Source organism: Myotis myotis, unplaced genomic scaffold (genome assembly GCF_014108235.1).
Source record: "Myotis myotis isolate mMyoMyo1 unplaced genomic scaffold, mMyoMyo1.p scaffold_m19_p_3, whole genome shotgun sequence".
NCBI lineage: Eukaryota > Metazoa > Chordata > Mammalia > Chiroptera > Vespertilionidae > Myotis > Myotis myotis.
Window position 1 is genome coordinate 146461369 of NW_023416335.1, and position 19652 is coordinate 146481020.

Here is a 19652-nt window from a genome sequence, read left to right on the forward strand (position 1 = left end):
AGGATTGCTACAAACCTGACCGCTGGCCTCTACGAACATCAGAAGACAGTCGGGGAGCCTGCATGCGCCCACAAAGAACTGGCCCTGTGGGTGGACTTCGTGTCCTGTTCAGCTGCCTGACTGGCAGATTAGGGCACTCTCCACGGAAATGTGTACCTTCACTTCAGCTACATACTTAACAAAATTGTTAATTCACTCATTCAACATCCAATAAATATCTAATGAAGTGTGTGCGCGAGGCACTGGGGATACGACAGTGAGCAGCACTCAGGCTTACCCTCCAGGCGGGGGAGGAGCACAGAAAGGAAACCAGCGGCACCAACATGGTGTGATATGTCAAGGGGGCTTCCAGTCCTATTTGGCGGGGAGGAGAGGCAGTTAAGGGTGGCTGTGCTTGTTGCTAGGGTGGAGAAAGGTGGAGAAAATTACATTAGAATTGACTCCTGGGTGAACAACTGTACCCCAACATGTTAACGTGGAGAACATCCTAAAATTCATATAAAATGACTCTGCTGTCATCCTTCCCAACAATGTTATCTGTGGTTTGGGTAAGTGTAGAGAAACCAGACTGGCCAAGTATGCAGATGGCCTGGCGGTGGGCAAGGTGCAATATAATATGCAAGAGTCAGGTCTCATCTGGGCTTGACGAGATTGATGGCTGACTGGCAAGATGAAATTTGGCGAGTTAAGCATTCAGCTTTACATCAACTTTTTAAATTATGTAAGTATGAGATAGGGAAACTTACCAGTGAATAGGTGATAGGGGAGCATTGGGAAGAAAATAAATTACTGCAGGGTTATAATAATAAAATCACTGAGTACAGAACTAGGATGTTGAGGCCCCTACTCTTCTATGCACAGGCCTGGTGACATGGGCCCCATACCTTCAGAGGAATGATGACAAATACTAGGGTGTCGGAGGAGAGCCAACAGAGTGTGAAAGAATCACAGACAAGCCACGTGAGAGATGGTCAATGGAGAATAATAATAATATTTGATAAATTTGTTGTTGAGCACTTTTTATATGCTGATCCTGTGCTAAGACTTTTATAGTCACTTTCCCATTTACTCCTCACAATAATTTAATTCTATCAGATAAGAACCCCATTTTATTATCCCCATTTTTTTCAGAAGAGCAAATCGTCGTAGCAAACTTAAATGCCTGCTCAAGTTTCAATAACACAGTTATTATTTTAGGGGCTCAGGTGTTTCCTACTATAACATATCTGTTACTGAACAACCTTGCTTTCTGCAAAATCATGTGAAGTAATAAAAGAAAGGTTTGGGCAAACCACTTAAAAACTAATAAAAACAATAACATTTCTAATAAAAATGTAAAAGGCATCAAATTATTATTAATATCATTAAGTACTTCAGAAAATATAGGAATTTGCTTTATAAAAGGATGTTGGAAGGGGTTGTAAAGAAGAGTTATAGCTGCTGATACGTAAGGGAAAGAGCGTGGAGGAAATTGAGATTATGATAACTGGCTTAAACCAATTACATGAGAGCTACCCTTCCTGGGCTCAAGGATTCTCCTCTCTCTGAACACATTACGTCCATTTTCTCCTCAATAATGTATACTCGCCCGGCCAGAGTGGCTCAGTGGTTGAGCATCAACCTAGGAACCAGGAGGTCAAGATTCGATTCCTGGTCAGGTTGCAGGCTCGATCTCCAGTGTAGGGCATGCAGGAGGCAGCCAATCAATGATTCTCTCTCATCATTGATGTTTCTATCTCACTCTCCCTCTCCCTTCCTCTCTGATATCAATAAAATTATTTTTAAAAGCATATACTAACGTTAATACAGGAAAGAAGAAAACACTAGAAGAGAAATAAAACACAAATGCATGTTAACCATAGAAGGTAAATTTGGGAAAGAAGCTGACAAAAAGAAATTTAATTGTAACACATCAAGGGAGCTTATTGATTTATGTTCAAGAGTTTGAAGACGTATTATTCTGGTTTGGTCTATTGGAAAGTCTAATTTTGCCAAAGGCCAGAAAGGAGTAGGAAGAGGAAGAAGAAGGAAGGAGGAGGAGAAAGAGGAAGACTGTTCCAAAGGAAAAATAGCTAAAGAGGGGGAACACACCTACAGGCTTTACAGGGGGTTGGGCTCATCTGGAATATACAGTGCTGGATATTAAATCAAGGCCCTCATGGGCAGAGCCTGCATGGCACAACTTCAGAAAAAATGTAACAAAGAAGCTCCCACCCTGAATCTTTCAGGGGTGCCGTCCTGCCTCAGCAATACCTCCTGAGTAGATAGGGGAGTGAAACCCGCATGCCTGGGTTGCAGGCTCCATCCCCAGTAGAGGGTGTGCAGGAGTCGGCCAATCAATGATCCTCATCACTGATGTTTCTATCTCTCTCTCCCTCTCCCTTCCTCTCTGAAATCAATAAAAAGTATATTTTAAAAAAATGAGTAAGAGACCCTCCTGTCCTTGAGGAGTCCACCATCCAATTAGAAAAGAGGATCAGAGTGATTATTTCCGTCCAATACGACTAGGACCCTGACAGAGAGAAGCGCAGGATAGCCCTGGGCCCCAGGGGAGGTACCTCGCACAGACAGGAAAAGGTAATCAGGAAGACTCTCCTAGAGTACATGCCCTTGACCAGAATCGAACCTGGGACCCTTCAGTCCACTGAGCCAAACCAGTCAGGGCTCTTCTCACTTCTTTTTCCCTAGTGGTTCTCAACCTTCCTAATGCCGCAACCCTTTAATACAGTTCCTCATGTTGTGGTGACCCCCAATTTTATTGTTACAAATTGAACATAATTAAAGCATGGTGATTAATCACAAAAACAATATGTAATTATATATGTGTTTTCCGATGGTCTTAGGCGACCCCTGTGAAAGGGTCGCAACCCACAGATTGAGAACCATTGCAAGAAGGAAAGGAGAAAGGCAGAGGGTTTTGAATTCGTACCAAAAGGAGGAAAAAAGAACTCTACTTGGACACAGAGCAGTCCAAGTAAGACCCCAGAGGCTTGAAATAGTGTACAAGTTGGGGAATTATGATGTGTTCCAACCATAAAGTGAAAGAAAGGATGGAAGGAGATGAGGTTGGAGAAAGGGGTCCCAGCTATCCTCACATGGAAGTCATTACAAAGCCTCTCTTTCCCACACTCCCTCCTCACTCTCTTTCTCCCTTTCACCGGGTTCATCTATTTGCTTTAAAATAACCCTCAATTGAAAATTGAAAACAATTCTTTTTGAGGTTGTTTTATCTTCCTTTTAAATAGCCCTGACCGGTTTGGCTCAGTGGAGAGAGCACCGGCCTGTGGACTGAAGGGTCCCAGGTTCGATTCTGGTCAAGGGCATGTACTCTAGGAGAGTCTTTCTGAGGAGAGAAGGGGAGGGGAGGAGAATTGGTGGCTGAGTGTGAGTTTTTGTGTCCCCTCCCTGCCCCCCAACATTTCCATAAACAGCCAGCAAAGGGAGGGAGAACCAAGTCCTGAGCATGGTTCACAGCCCTGAGGTCCTTAGTACCATGAAAGGTCAATTCACATTTTCACACAGAGGCCTGCTTCTCCCAGGGGGAGGGCAGGGGAGAAAGATTTCTGTGTTTGTCTTATGTTCATGAAGATAAAAAGAGAATATTGTAGTTCTTCAAATGCTTTAGGCACACTTCTTTTTTTTTTTTAATATTTTATTGATTTTTTTTACAGAGAGGACGGGAGAGGGATAGAGAGTTAGAAACATAGATGAGAGAGAAACATCAATCGGCTGCTTCCTGCACATCCCCTACTGGGTATGTGCCCGCAACCAAGGCATATGCCTTTGACAGGAATCAAACCTGGGACCCTTGAGTCCGCAGGCCAATGCTCTATCCACTGAGCCAAACTGGTTAGGGTGGCACACTTCTTGAGATGTGTGAATTATAGACTTTAAAGTGCCTCTCTTCTGATCAGTTGGAATCAGCCTAGTCATGCTAACAGCTAGATCTTATTCTTTTATATTCACACACAAAATTGTCCCAAAGAACATTTACTCTCAGCAGAAGAGCCTTTGACTAGCTGTTACTATGTAGGATTTATAAGAAACTAGAAGCCTTGTGCACAAAATTCTTGTAGGGATAAGGTTCCTAGGCCTGGCTGGCGATCAGGGCCAATGGGGGCCTTCTGGCTGCCAGCCGGGGCCTTCTTTCCCCAGCTGCTGGCTGCTGGCTGCTGGCCAGGGTCTTCCTTCATTCCACACTGCCCCCTTGTGGTCAGTGTGCATCATAGAGAGTGGTCGAACTCCCAAGGGGACAATTTGCATATTAGCCTTTTATTACATAGGAACATTTGTCAGGGTCCTTTGTGCCTCTTCCTGCATTTAAAATATGTTATGTGACTTCGTAGATTTGTTTCAAAGCTTTCTTAACCCAACAAGGAGAGAGAAAAAGGATCATTGTCTTTGCTATTTGCATCTATAGAGTCCCACCGCACAGGCAGAATGCATATGAGGACCAGGGGAATCAAATTCCAACCAAGAAACTCTCTGACCTCAGAAAGGTGACTCACAACCTTTTCCAGAAATCTGCCTCTGGAACTGCTGTTCTGATTTCTGTCATCATAGCTTGGTTTTACCTATTCTTGAATCAAGCATAATAGAATCATAAGTAGATGCTCTTTAGTATATTTCAGAACACTATTTTGTAAAATTGTAAACATAAAAATTTTAAAATTCATCCATGGCGTTATGTTACCAATCACTAGTTTATTTTTTATAGTTGAGTATTTTATTGTATGAATATGCATAATTTGTTCATTTTTTTCTTAATGAAAACTTGGGTTGTTTTAGTTTGGGGCTAGCTTCTTTTTTTTTAAATTCTCACCCGAGGATATTTTTTTCCATTGTTTTTTTTAGAGAGGAGGTGTGGGGGGGAGAGAGAAACATCAATGTGAGTGAGATACATTGACTGGTTGCCTCCCACATGTGCCCCAACTAGGGCCAGGGATCAAGTCTGCAACCGAGGTACATGCTTTGATGGGGAATTGAACTTGCAATCTTTCAGTCCCAGGGCCAACGCTCTAACCACAGAGCAAACCAGCCAGGGCAGTTTTTGGCTATCTTGAGTAAAGCTGATTAAACATTTAAAAAAAGATAATCTGCTTTTAAAAAATATATTTTTTTTATTGATTTTTTACAGAGAGGAAGGGAGAGGGAGAGTTAGAAACATCGATCAGCTGCCTCCTGCACACCCCCTACTGAGGATGTGCTCACAACCAAGGTACATGCCCTTGACCGGAATTGAACCCAGGACCCTTCGGTCCGCAGGCCAATGCTCTATCCACTGAGCAAAACCGGTCAGGGCAAAGATAATCTGCTTTTGCACTGTTTTAATACGCATGAATAGAGAAAGAGCTATGTAAAAAAAAAAAAAAAAAAAAAAAAGGTTTCCATCATATTTTTAAGAGCTTTTAAAACTATAAGCTGTATTAGAATACTTTACAGGATTTCAAATAATAATATATTCTTTCTATTCTTTTTTTAATTTCAGCCCTTACTGATTATCCACGGACAAAAACAACAGCAACAACAAAGAACAACGCAGAAGTAATTGAGAGCTTTGATACTTGTGGAGAAAAAAGGGGTTCTATGGAAAGTAAAGACACAGGGTGATCTGGGCAGGTCCTGCCCCAGGCATACAACTTCTTTACCAAGAGGCTTATCTTTGCCTTAAACAAGACCTGTCCATTGTTTCTGTGCACCTTCGAAATAAGTGGTAACCACCCACAGGAGGGCAAATAATCTCGTTAACAGTTCCGTAATCCAACCCGACCTTGCTTTCTCCCACCTCCACGTAATCTTCCTCACTTCCCTCCTTAATTTCAAATGCACAAAAGAAGCTGTAAAGCTGTTCATCTCTGGAGCATTAGAGATCTGGCTCCCCAGAGTCTGTCATCAGTTTGGCTCAAATAAACTCATAAAAATTCTCGGCAGTTTTGGACATTCTTACATCAACACACCTTCCAAAGAAGTGAAGAATTTAGTTCAGTGATGTGCCGCACAGCCAGTTCCCCACCCCTGCCAGTGTGTGGTTGAATGACCTGTTTGAGGCCAGTGGTTACCAAGGTCTTCACGTAATATTTCTCATCTGTATGTTGCATCACCCCAGCCTTTCCCAAAAGACCATTAAGAGATCAAAGGACTAGTTCTCTTACAGTGAGAGCAGCACAGAATATAAGCCCTGTTTCTGAATAGCCTAGAGCTATAATGACAATGTACCCTTTCAGCTTTGATTCTACCCCCAAACAGGGAATGCCACTAACCCTGGAACCATGGTATTAAGTTTCCCTGTCTGTCTTTTCTTGATTTCAGGACTAATTTGGAAAAGCTGAACCTTTTTTCCCCTGCAATAAATGGAAATGCTCAGTACTTTGTCCTTTGTTGCTTGGCAACTAAAGGCTATAAATGGATTTTATGATTATAAAGACTCTGGAATGACTGTGAACATGTAAAAGTTATAATAACTCCCTGGAGTCTAGAGTGTTTCTTTGAGAAAGAAATGTGTTGAGATATATGGTGTCCCCCAAAGTATATACAACTTTGGCTGCCATTATAAATCCCAATGGGTTAAATCTGAAAAGAAAGAAACACCAATTGAGTTGTCAGCTGTTAAAGTGAGTACTGTATACATTATTTCCATCATATTTTTAAGAGCTTTTAAAACTATAAGCTGTATTAGAATACTTTACAGGATTTCAAATAATAATATATTCTTTCTATTCTTTTTTTAATTTCAGCCCTTACTGATTATCCACGGACAAAAACAACAGCAACAACAAAGAACAACGCAGAAGTAATTGAGAGCTTACACAGTTCCACAGTTACTCTACAGATGTTCCCTTGCAACCTGTTTAGAAGACCCTGCACAGTGTCTAGGAGCACAGGCCTTTGGAGAAAGAGAGACTTTTGTCCAACTCCAAGCTCTGAAGCACAATAGCTGTGCTACCTCAGGACACCCTGTATATGTAGCTTGTACTTGTTCTTGTTTCAGAATAAAGCAAGCAATTTGGTTCCTTCATACTTGCAAATGTTATACTAAAGATCAATAACTATCATTTAATTCATCATTTCTGCATTTTACCATTAACCCTCACACACCTAAGAGGTAGGCATTATTATCCCTACTTTACAGATGAAGAAAACTGAAACTTTTATAATTGACCCAATGCTGAAAAATGAAGAAACAGAGAAACCAGGATTCAAACCCAGGTCTGCCTGAACCAAGGCCGAGGCCATCAATCACACACCATAGAGATTCCCAGGAAGCATATTTCTCGGCTCCTGATATTTGAGGATATTAATCAGATTAATCCTATGGGAGTGACAGTATTTCCAACTATCAAAGTATATGAGGTTCTTCTTAAAACACACTACTTTCCATTGCTGTGTATGCCAATTGTTTCTTATGCTGCTAATCAAATATCAGGGTACAATATTTCTGGGCTTTTTGTCCCGAGTCTGGTTACCAAAAAGGACAAGATTGAGAGTTATTTTCTACTACACTTCCAAGTAAACCCAGCTGCCTCAGTTCCCGCTATGGATTTGTGTTATGCCCCAAGCAGATCTTTGCATTCTTATTAGTAGCCTTATCTTTTGAGTTTCTGTAGCTCTTTGCTCCATGAACATAAACCATTGTCGTTTAACCACGAACACCTCATCTTACGGTGCTAGAGCTGGGCTTTGCCAAAAAATGCCAGATGGTACCAACTGCTAGCAGTCCAGAATAATTTCATCTATAGAATGGAATTACATGCAAATTGTCTCTCTCTCTCTCACACACACACACACACACAGCCCCGGTTATTTTAACAGGAGTCCTAAGTTCCACAGTTACTCTACAGATGTTCCCTTGCAACCTGTTTAGAAGACCCTGCACAGTGTCTAGGAGCACAGGCCTTTGGAGAAAGAGAGACTTTTGTCCAACTCCAAGCTCTGAAGCACAATAGCTGTGCTACCTCAGGCAAGGTACAAACCTTCTCTGAATTTCTGTTTCTTCATCTCTAAAATGGTGATAATATTATCTGCCTGTTCATTTTGTTGTGCAAATTAAGAATTAATACAGCTAAAGGTCTTAATACAATGTCCTACAGAAAGTCAAGTGTTCATTAAATGGTAGTGGTTTTCTTACTGATGGTTGCTTCAGGGAGTTCCTTTAAAAAAATAAACATTTGTCTTTACTATAGAACACTGACAATACCACTTCATTGGGCAATAACTGTATGTTAGCAGATTCTTTGTGGTCAAGAATCTTATTCATTAAACATGTATACATCATCTTATTTAACTCACATTCCTCTCCTATTAAGTTTACCTACTTCATTTGATAGACAGGAAACAGTCTCAGAGGGGCAAGTCATTTACCAAAGCAGTATCTTAAATCCTCAGGAGAGGTGGGATTTGAACCCAGGGTAAGCTGTGCTCTAACTACTGTTGAGAGTTAATACTGTCTACTGCACCTGTGAGCACACTCACCCAGATGCCTCCATTCCCTCTAGAGCAGCGGTTCTCAACCTGTGGGTCGCAACCCCTTTGGGGGTCGAACGACCCTTTCACAGGGGTTGCCTAAGACCATTGGAAAACAAATATATAATTACACTAGAGGCCCAGTGCACAAAAATTTGTGCACTCAGGGGGGAGGGGGTTCCTTCAGCCTGGCCTGTGCCCTCTCGCAGTCTGGGACCCCTCGGGAGATAACAACCTGCTGGCTTAGGCCTGCTCCCAGGTGGCAGAGAGCAGGCCTTATCCCTAGGTGCAGCCCCTGGTCGGGCTCAGAGCAGGGCCGACTGGGGAATTGGGGCGCCGCCCCCTGTCATGCACAGAGCAGGGCGGATTGGGAGGTTGCGATGCCACCCTCAGTCACGCTCAGGGTAGGGCCGATTGGGGGGTTGGGGCACAGCCCCCTGTCACACTCAAGGCAGGGTCGATGGGAGAGGTTGCGGCGCCACCCCCTGTCATGCACAGAGCAGGGCCAATCAGGGGGTTGGAGAGCTCCCCCCTGTCATGCACAGAGCAGGGCCCATCAGGGGGTTGGGGAGCTCCCCCCTGTCACGCACAGAGCAGGGTGGATCAGGGGGTTGGGGCGTCGCCCTCTATCACCCACAGAGCAGGGCCGATCAGGGGGTTGGGGCACCACCACTCTCACACTCAGGGCAGGGCCGATGGGGAGGTTATGGCTCGACCCCATCACAGAGCAGGGCCTGTGGGATGGGGGGGTTGGGGCACCGCACCCTGTCACACACAGAGCCTCAGGGCGATCAAGAGGTTGGGGAGCTCCCCCCTATCAGGCACAGAGCAGGGCCGATCAGGGGGTTGGGGCGCCTTCCCCTGTCAGGAACAGAGCAGGGCCAATATGGAGGTTGTGGCCCTGCCCCCTGTCACACACAGAGCCACAGGGCGATCAGGGGGTTTGGGCGCTGCCCCCTGTCATGCTGATCCCGGTGCCGGGAGACCTCGCAGCTCCGCTGATCCCGGTGCTGGGAGACATATTACCCTTTTACTATATAGAATAGAGGCCTGGTGCATGGGTGGGGGCTGGCTGGTTTGCCCTGAAGGGTGTCCCAGATCAGGGTGGGGGTCCCCACTGGGGTGCCTGGCCAGCCTGGATGAGGGGATGATGGCTGTTTGCAGCTGGTCACACACCCTTCAGGGTGGGGGGTCCCCACTGGGGTGCTTGGCCAGTCTGGGTGAGGGACTGAGGGCTGTTTTCAGGCTGGGACTGATGCCCCCAACTGCTCCTTTTTTTCTTTTTCTTTTTTTTATTCTGAGCCATCTTTAGCTCTGAGGCTCCAGCTCTTAGGCCTCTGCTCCTGAAAGCAGGTATCTGGTTTGTTTAGGTTCTACAATCGAAACTCTGTATCAGCTCCAGCTCTGAGATCCTGGCTAGCTGAAAGCTGGTTTCTGGGGTTTTGTTTAGCTTCTATTTTTGTAACTATGTTTCAAACTGCCAGCTCAGAGGCCTGCAGCGGCAGGCGGGGAACGTTGGAGTCCTCCATCACTGAAGCAAGCAAGTCTCATGTTAGTTTCAAGCTGCCTGGCTGCCGGCCGCCATCTTGGCTGGCAGTTAATTTGCATATCTCCCTGATTAGCCAATGGGAAGGGTAGTGGTCGTACGCCAATTACCATGTTTCTCTTTTATTAGATAGGATATTGTTTACAGTAGAAAAATTACAGTTATGAAGTAGCAACGAAAATAATTTTATGGTTAGGGGTCACCACAACATGAGGAACTGTATTAAAGGGTTGAGGCATTTGGAAGGTTGAGAACCACTGCTCTAGAGATTTTTGCCTTGCACCACGCAGTGCTCTGACAAAGCCTGTGCTCCAACGCCATGTCAGTCATCACCATCCGTGCAGGCTGGAGTCAGGAGCTCAGGGTTAAGGTGTGTGGTTTGTAATAGTGCCCGATTTCTAGAACTGATGTGGCTGTCCTATCAAATTCAGCTGAGATCACTGTGATCAGACAATCTCCGTGATCATTCCTCCAAACTTGACTAGTGTCCTAGTGCCTGGACCTCTACATTTGCTCAGGGCTAGAGCTTCCACTCCTCTGTTTGACTCCTAACATCTCCTGATGACTCACAAGCTTTGATGCTGACTCTCAGGTCATAACCCGGTTTGAGTTGCAGCCTGAACCTCTCAGGTATGGACTTGGATTTTTAATTCCTCCGCCCTCAGTTAGCATCTCTGCCATGTGTCCTACTGCGCACACCACTTCCATTCTTTATTCCTTTCCTGCTGATAAAGAAACAGACGTACCACTCCTGGGGGAAGATCACGACTATGTGTCCCAGATCCAGAAGTAATCTACATAAAAACATTGCTGAGGAGCTGACTTGCTCCCGAGTTGATTCTGAGAGTAAAATATCTATAAGAGAAGGAGCACAAACCTTTATATAATGCCAATAAGGCCCTGCTTTGTGGTCAGGAATCTTATTCACTTAACATGTATTCAAGTTAGTTAGTTAGGTAGTTAGTTAGTTAGTAACTCTACATTCAAGACCCTAACTAAGCCTGCAAAGATGATGAAAGTCAGATCCTTACCTAGCTGGAATTAATTGTCTTCTGTGGGAGACAGATATGTAAACACATAAATTAAACTTCGATGTGAAGGGTGCACATCAAAGGTATGGGCGAAGTGTTATAGAAGCATGGAGAATTTTGCTTCTAACTTTGCCCACGGAAGTTTGCTAGATGAAGTAGGAAAGTGCATTCTGGGCAAAAGGCACAGTCAAAGACCCAATGTTACGAAAGGGCAGGGTATTTTCAAGGAACCATGAAAAGTGTACCTGGCGGATAGATAATAATAATATCTATGATGATAGTAACAGACACATAGTAATTGAGGTATTGTCCTGAACCTTATGCATATTGAGTAATTTAACCTTCACCTTAGCCCAGTTAGATAGATCCTGATATTAACCCAATTTTACAGATAAAGAACTGAGGTACAGAGAGATTAAGTAACTTGCCCAAGATCACAGCTATCAAGGGGCAGAGTCAAGATTAGAACTCTGGCCCTGGAACATGCTGTGAACCAGTTACATCAAACTGCCTCTAACAGATGTGATTACGGGGCAGTTCCCGGAGATAAGGATGCCTGGGATGTTACATTGGGACCTTCATGCTAAGCTCAGGCAATGGAGAGTCAACAGAAATGTTTAAACAATGGCATCCTTCTGAGCCAAAAGTGAATGGAAGGTGATTAGCACAGGAGAGAACTTAGGAGGCTCTAGCAAGAGATGACCTTTCAGATGAAGGGCAGGTTACAACTGAAAGACATTTCTGAGGTTGAAACAACAGACTGCAGCAATGATTAGCTATGAGTATAAGAGGAGTTGTCAAGAGTGACACCTTCCTTTCTAATTTGGGAGGTTTGTTGGAGGGTGAAGAGAATACAGGAGGAAGTGGAGAATAAAGGCAAGGAGGCAAAGGATAATGAGTTCCACTTTGAATGTGTTGATTTGGGGAAACTGAGGGACACCCATACACATACATAGTACTTTAAGCAGCTGTAAATATGGGTCTGGGGCTGGACAATAGAGTTTGGGAAATGCTGATCCATGGGAATAAATGAAACCATTCAGGATAAGCTTAGGTGCTCAAATAAAAGAGTTTCTGAAATAGGACTCTTAGGTATCAGAGGAGGAAGGTGAACTCCTGGAAGAGCCTGAGAGGACACAGAGATGCTGAATGGAACCCAGAAAGGAAGATGCCATGGAATCAAACAAGGGAGTGTTTCCATGAGTGAACAATGGGTGATGGTGACAAAGCCTAGAGAGAATGCCAGGAGGGTGAGAGGTTGAAAGTTTTTTGTTTTTTTTACATATCTTTCCCTCTTTTTTTCTTCTTCTTGATTTCAGAGAGAGAAAGAGAGAAGGGAAGAGAGCTAGAAACATCAGTGATGATAGAGAATCATCAATCAGGTGCCTCCTGCACACCCCCTACTAAAGATCAAGCTCCCAACCGAGGCATGTGCCCTGACCGGAATCGAACCATGATCTCCCAGTTCATGGGTTAATGCTCAACCACTGAGCCACACTAGCTAGGCAATGGGATGAAGATTTTTAATGTGATCAAGAAATTAGGAAAAAATTCATAAGAGTAAGTCAAGGCAGAAGCCAAATCAAATTGAACCAACATTCACCAATATTGATGCCAATACCTAGTAGGCATCATCTCTAATTCCTCAGCCTTCCTCACTCCCATATTCCATTCATCTGCAAGTCTTGCTTGTATGGCTTAAAACTCTCCACTGGTTTCCTGTCACACTAGGAATAAAAAGCCAAACTCTGACATCACTCCCACCACTTTCACTCAATACTGTCCCCTGCTCCTGCCATTGCCCCCTCACCCTACTCCACCCTTGCCTGGCCTCTCCAAGCTCAGGTGTTCCCATTGTCTGGAATGCTCTTCCAATGGATGATGGATGATGACTGATGGGTACCTTGCTCCCAGTCATTACTCAGGCCTCAGTTTGAATGTCTCCTTCTCAGAAGCCTTTCATGATTGCCTTACCTTAGTAACCCACTCTTCCTCCCTACATCAGTCTCCACCAGTATTTGGTTTTATTTTCTTCATAATTAATGACAATCTAAAATCAACGTATTTATTTGCTTATCTCTTTATTGTCTTCTTCCTTGAGCTTCCTCCTTCCAAAGGAGGAGCGGCTTTAGGGCAAGGACACTACTTGGTCACCACTGGATCTCTACCCATTGGGGCAGCATCTGGCTCATTTCAACTGGCTGATGGAATAAGCAAAGGAAAGGAATAAAGGATGACCTCACAGCCACTTACTACCTGGATGACCCTGAAGTAAGTTATTTAACTTCTGTTGGCCTTGTGTTTTTCTCAGGAATATAAAAATCCTTCACAAGCCCTAACCGGTTTGGCTCAGTGGATAGAGCATTGGCCTGCGGACTCAAGGGTCCCAGGTTTGATTCCGGTCAAGGGCATGTACCTTGGTTGCGGGCACATACCCAATAGGAAGTGTGCAGGAGGCAGCTGATCGATGTTTCTCTCTCATCGATGTTTCTAACTCTCTATCCCTCTCCATTGCTCTCTGTAAAAAATCAATAAAATATAATTTTAAAAAAATCCTTCACAAGGCTTCTTTGATGCTAAACAAAGGAAATGATAATAAAGTAACAATGAGAATAACAATAACTAACACTTACTGAGCTTTCTGTGCCAGGCATAGCACTTTACAACCACTTTATGAGAAAATACAATTATCCCCATTTTAAAAATAAGAAAACTAAGACCTGCAGAGGTTTACTTATCCATCATCCCAGAGGTAGTAAAAAGCAGAGCCAGGATTCACACACAGGATGACTATGATTCTATACCCAGTACATCGTAAATCCTCAATAAATAACAATTATTATTAATTGGGTTCTAGAACAAGGGTTAGCAAATATTTTTTCATAAAGAGCCAGATAACAAATGTTTTCGATTCTGAGTGGTCTCTGTTGCTACCACTCAGCTCTGCCATCATAGCATCAAAGCAGCCATAGGTAATCTGTTAATGAATGAGTGCATCCCAATAAAACTTTGTTTACAAAACCATGCTGCAGGCCAGATTTTGCCATTGTTATTGATGAATAAGTAATTATATGAAGAGATATTCACTCTCTATTCCATAAAAAAGTTCATTATCAAAATATAGTATAATCCCATTTTTGTTTTAAAAACACACACACAAAATTGACACCAAACTGTGAACAGCTGTTATCAGTAAACTAGAGGCCCAGTGCACAAAATTTGTGGATGGGTAGGGTCCCTAGCGGCTGCCTGCTGCTGGTTGGGGCCTCCCTTCCCCAGCTGCTGGCTGCCGGCCAGGGCCTTCCTTCATTCTTCACTGTCCCCTGGAGGTCAGTGCATGTCATAGCAAGCAATCAAACTCCCAGTCGGTCAAACTCCCAAGGGGACTCTTTGCATATTAGGCTTTTATATATATAGACTAGAGGCCCCATGCACAAAATTCGTGCAGGGGGGTGGGGGAGATCCCTCAGCCTGGCCTTCCCCTCTTCTAATCTAGGACCCCTGTGGGATGGGGCCTAAACTAGCAGTCGGACATCCCTCTCGAAATCTGGGACTGCTGGCTCCTAACTGCTCACTTGCCTGCCTGCCCGATTGCCCCTAACTGCTCGCCCTGCCGGCCTGGTCGCCCCCAACTTCCCCACCACCACCCGCATGGTCACCCCTTACGGCCCCCTCTGCCAGCCTAGTCACCCCTCACTGCCGGCCTGGTCACCCCACACAGCTTGGTGTTTAGTCATTTGGTCGTCCCTCACTAACCCCCCGCCGGCCTGGTGGCCCCACTCAGCCTGTTTGGTCATTCGTTCGGTTGTTTCAGATGTGACGGCCCCTGGCTCTTTATATATATAGATGGTCATATTACAGTGAAAACAATTCTCTTGTTTTAAGTTATCTATATTTTCCAAAATTGCTTATATGTTGAAAGTGTAGCTTCCAAGACCTTGTGGAGTCTTCCAGAAACCTAATTCTCACTCTGAAATTGAAAAGATGACAACATCAGTACCCCCAAAGAAGTTGGTGGAGCCTCCTCTCAGGAGCCTCCTTCCAGAGGGTCTGTCATGGTGGTTTGGTTCCAGGATTCCCTAGAGATGGTGATAATCCTGGCAGGTCTCCAATGCAGGGTATTTGCAGGGGACGGGGTTTAGCTCTGACCTACTCAGGGCACATGTTAAATTCTAATTAAATCGCCTCTCCTTGGGGATCCCAGCATGAAAGAAGAAAAGGGATTGCTTCTCAGTGGCACCAAGCCCACACCTTTGTTGTGATGCTTTGTGCCATGGCAACGTAGTTTCTAACCACCTGCGCACATCAGAGAGAAATGCTCAGATAATCCCAAACCGCTTGCATGATCTGGCAGGCTTGTCCTTGGCATGTTCTCGTTCTCAGTCTCCTGGGAAAGTCCATGCTGTCTCCACACAGAAGCAGAGGCAGCCTCACTAATAAACAAGGAGCTTCTGCCTCAAGATCATTTCAGAGATGCTCAGATGCAACATGACGTCTAAAATGCCACCATCCGATTACATCCAGCATGACACATGAAGATAATGGGCAACAATAGAATAAAAATTGACATTATCAAACCTCAGGGCCGAGAGTTACCCAGGTGGTACTGTCAGTTTGTTGTGTTTGTCTTTTTAAGTCTCCTGGCTAAAATGTTTTCTGACTTTATCTTGGCCAATTTTGGGCCACACTAAATGTTAGATAAGTTATTATTTAATCAAAAAAATAAAATAAAATTCTACCATTAGAGATCAACCGAACCTACCCTTAGAGAAGGTAACTTTTCTTGACTCATTTAATCAAAACAACTTTGCGTTCTACGAAAGCGCCTGGAATACAAGACTCTATGGAAATGTAAGGTGGGAGGTCACTTGCTGTTTGTACCTTCTGAGCAAGCTCAGGTTTTACTGGGACAGAAGGAAGAGACCATAAAGGTGCTGGTTGTCTGAGAGGGTAGGAAAGTGCTGGTCCCAAAGTGAAGGGAAGATGAAGAATTGAGAGACTGGTCTGAGGCCAAAGATATCCTTTATCCACAAGACAATCTTGCCCATGGCCAATCCTGGTACTGTTTCACTATTCAGAGCTTCTGATCACTCTCACAGTGATTCAGGAACATCAACCAATCAGAGCTGGCTTCACACCTGCAGAAATAACATACAGGGCCCACTCAAGGCATTAACTATTTTATCTCTGGTAATGATGGAACCTGAGGCTTTCCACTGGCAACACTAGGTCTCAGCAGCCTCTTTTTGTTCTATTCACTGGATCTTTCTGCTACTGCACAAGTTTTCCTCTTCCTATATTTGAACTTGCCTGGTTCTCTGCATCTAGAGTTTAAGTTTAATAGCTATTTGTTGCATAAAATAGTCCTTTGCACAATTCTTTCATTCACTTATTCTATAAATATTATTGTCTACTATACACAGACACCACATAGGCACTTTTCCAAGCTGCATCTCTCTTCAACTCAACAATTCTGCTTTCCCCCCTGAAGCCTCTCTACTAGTTCTTCACACTCCTCTCAGTCAGGGCAGGAATCTCCTTTTTTGCTTTCATGATCAGTCAAAAAACATTTGAAAACCTACTTCAGGACATTACAAAGAGAATAAGCTAAATAGCTTCTCAACAACTCAGAAAATTTCCTCTTTCAAGATTAAATAGCTTCTCAACAATTCAGAAAATTTCCTCTTTCAAGATTAAATATAATGAATAACAAAAGACTCTTCTCAAGGCAGTTTTTAAATGATTCTAAAAAGCATGGGAATAAAAGATGAGTCCTCTGATACCAAAGTAGTCCAAAAGAAATACCCATAAGAAAGCAAATTGAGAATGTAAGGTCATATTTAGAACTTTAAAATAAACTAAGATCTCAATGGCTTTGACAATTAAGGCCATTAATTTAGGATGGTATTGTCAATGTAGATATTTTTAAAAATTTGATTGATTGATTGATTGATTTTAGAGAGAGAGGAAGGTGAGAGAGAGAGAGACATCAACTTTTTGTTTCACTTATGTATGCATTCATTGGTTGATTCTTGTATGTGCTCTGACCAGGGATCAAACCTGCAACCTTGGTGTCTGCCAGGGCAATTCAGATAGTTTTAAAAGCCCTAACCGGTTTGGTTCAGTGGATAGAGCATTGGCCTGCAACTGAACGGTCCCAGGTTTGATTCCGGTCAAGAGCATGTACCTTGGTTGCGGGTACATCCCCAGTAGGAGATGTGCAGGAGCAGCTGATTGATGTTTCTCTCTCATCGATGTTTCTAATTCTCTATCCCTCTCCCTTCCTCTCTGTAAAAAAAATCAATAAAATATATTTTTTTAAAAGTGTTCATAAGGAAAAATACATTATTTAGAGCTTAGTTTCTTAGAACAAAGAGTCTGAGGAAATGAAAAAAAAAAACAAAAACAGCTTTCAAGTGGGTAACAAATTGCCAAAACTTTTTTTGATTTTCAGATCTTGATTCTTCATACAAGATTGCAATTTTTTAGAAACTGACATATCTACAGGAACACGACATGCAAACTGGCCCTCCTCATCAGAATATCATTCTAGTTTTGCTGTCCTCATTCTAAGAAATACTTGAGAAAGGAAATCATTAAAATCTAAGGAAAAAGCTTCAAAGAGGTGATTATTGGACTTGGCACACAGTAGGTGATCAATATTTGCTGAATAGTAGGTAATAAAAATTGACAACTAGTTGTGTAATTTTCAGGTGGTGGGGATCACATCATCTATTGCCTCCATTTTTATGCCTAAAGTCTACCATTTTCTCTATCTATTCACTCAAATATAATACAAGGAAAACACTGACCATTTTATTCTCTTTCCAGGGAAAAATGACTTCCCTGCCCTCATAAAAAAAGGCTTCATGGAGCAATAGAGTTTGATTTGGGTTAAGAAAGATACTATTATTATGCCGAAACCGGTTTGGCTCAGTGGATAGAGCGTCGGCCTGCGGACTGAAAGGTCCCAGGTTCGATTCCGGTCAGGGGCATGTACCTGGGTTGCGGGCATATCCCCAGTGGGAGATGTGCAGGAGGCAGCTGATTGATGTTTCTAGCTCTCTATCTCTCTCCCTTCCTCTCTGTAAAAAATCAATAAAATATATTTAAAAAAAAAAAAAAAAAAAGAAAGATACTATTATAATAATCAGGTATTGTAATAAGCTACACAGGGAACTCATGGAAACTATATCCCCAGAAAATTCTGAAAATAGTACAAACAAGCCCCGTATAAGATCCTGGGTATAATAACACTTTCATAAAAAAGAAGGTAGACCGGATACACTTTTCAGGTCTTCTCCAGATCAGGAAAGAAATCAGGTAGACTCTTTGCATTTGTAGAAATGAATTGGTGGTTTCTCTAAAATAAAGCAGATGTAACTGTAGCCTGGAGCTTGCTATCTACTGCTGGAATGAAAGTTACATAGGATGTAAAATCAGGCAATAACAACCCAGCAACATTAGGGTGCCTACTGTGCGCCAAGCATGACCCAGGTGGGCACCCTGACTTGGACACTGTCAGTGACAGAACACTGGGTGGGTTGGCTCACAGGCTGGGATAACGCAATAATCTCTTGGTCTTACATTTCTTCTCACCACTCTGGCAAAATCCAGGCCACTACCAAGAAACTACCGTATTGTGTTGACTCCTGTTAGGGGCCTAGAATCTCACCATTTCTTTGGTCTGACTGCTCTTCAGTGTTCATCACTGCCCGGCCTTGGGTCAGTTCCATTCGACCTGTAAACATCTAGCATTTGTCAGACACGTAACTAATCACAAGAAACTCCAAAAGCACGTTCCCGATATGCTGCTAACTGCCCACGGGCTTCTGTGAATGAGCAGGCCGGCCCTCCACTCTTCTCACCCCCCCCCCCCCCCCCCCCCCCCCCCCCCCCCCCGGGAATCGCCCTGGAACGTGTAAACGCTGTGGCCACGTTCCCTTCACACGAAGTCTGCGCGTGGCTAACTGGTAAGAAACCAAAGCCGCTCCGACGTGGAGTCAGTCCTTGCTGACATTTCAACGGACCCGCCGTCTGAATATCACCCCGACTAAAGGTGAGGCGCTGCTGCTGTTCTCAGGGTTTGGGGAGGAATGGAATCTGCCGAGCCATGTCCCACAGCGCGCCTCTCCCTCGGAGAAAAAGATATTTAATTCAAAAGCAAATCATTATCCGGTTACACGTTTTTAAATTGCTGTGAAGAATGAAGATGGGAATGAGGGGCGAGGGCTCCCTCTGCTCTTTCAGGCTGTTTAAGGTCTAAAGGAATCAGAAGGAATAAGGTCTAGCACAGGACACAAATACTAGTAACAGAGAAGCTGACCCTTGATTTTTTTAAAAGTAGGCTATGAGAAGGAAACCCTGCCTTTGCTTTTACATCACTGCCTATACCATTGATTTTTGCAGCAAACACAGCAAATAAACCCCCACCTCAATGTTAGGGCCGCCAAGACGACAGCATGTCTTCCAAGGCCAAGTGGGGGTGAGTCGCAGAAGGTGCGTCCCTGGCAGCGAGCGGTGCCCTTTCTCAGGGGCCAGAACTCTGCGTTGGCAACTGGCCTCTTACCTTCGAAAAACTGCTGCAAGGCCTCGCTCTCGCCCTCCACCTCCAT

At 43.8% G+C, this 19652-nt stretch overlaps 1 protein-coding gene across 1 annotated transcript in view; it reads right to left on the reverse strand.

Annotated features, from left to right (window-relative positions):
- The window catches only part of MYRFL (myelin regulatory factor like), a 116336-nt gene extending 96684 nt beyond the window's left edge, over nt 1-19652 (reverse strand). Inside the window, exon 1 of the mRNA XM_036298975.1 lies at nt 19607-19652. Within this exon, the coding sequence (XP_036154868.1) occupies nt 19607-19652 (46 nt within the window). The remainder of the gene's footprint in view (nt 1-19606) is intronic.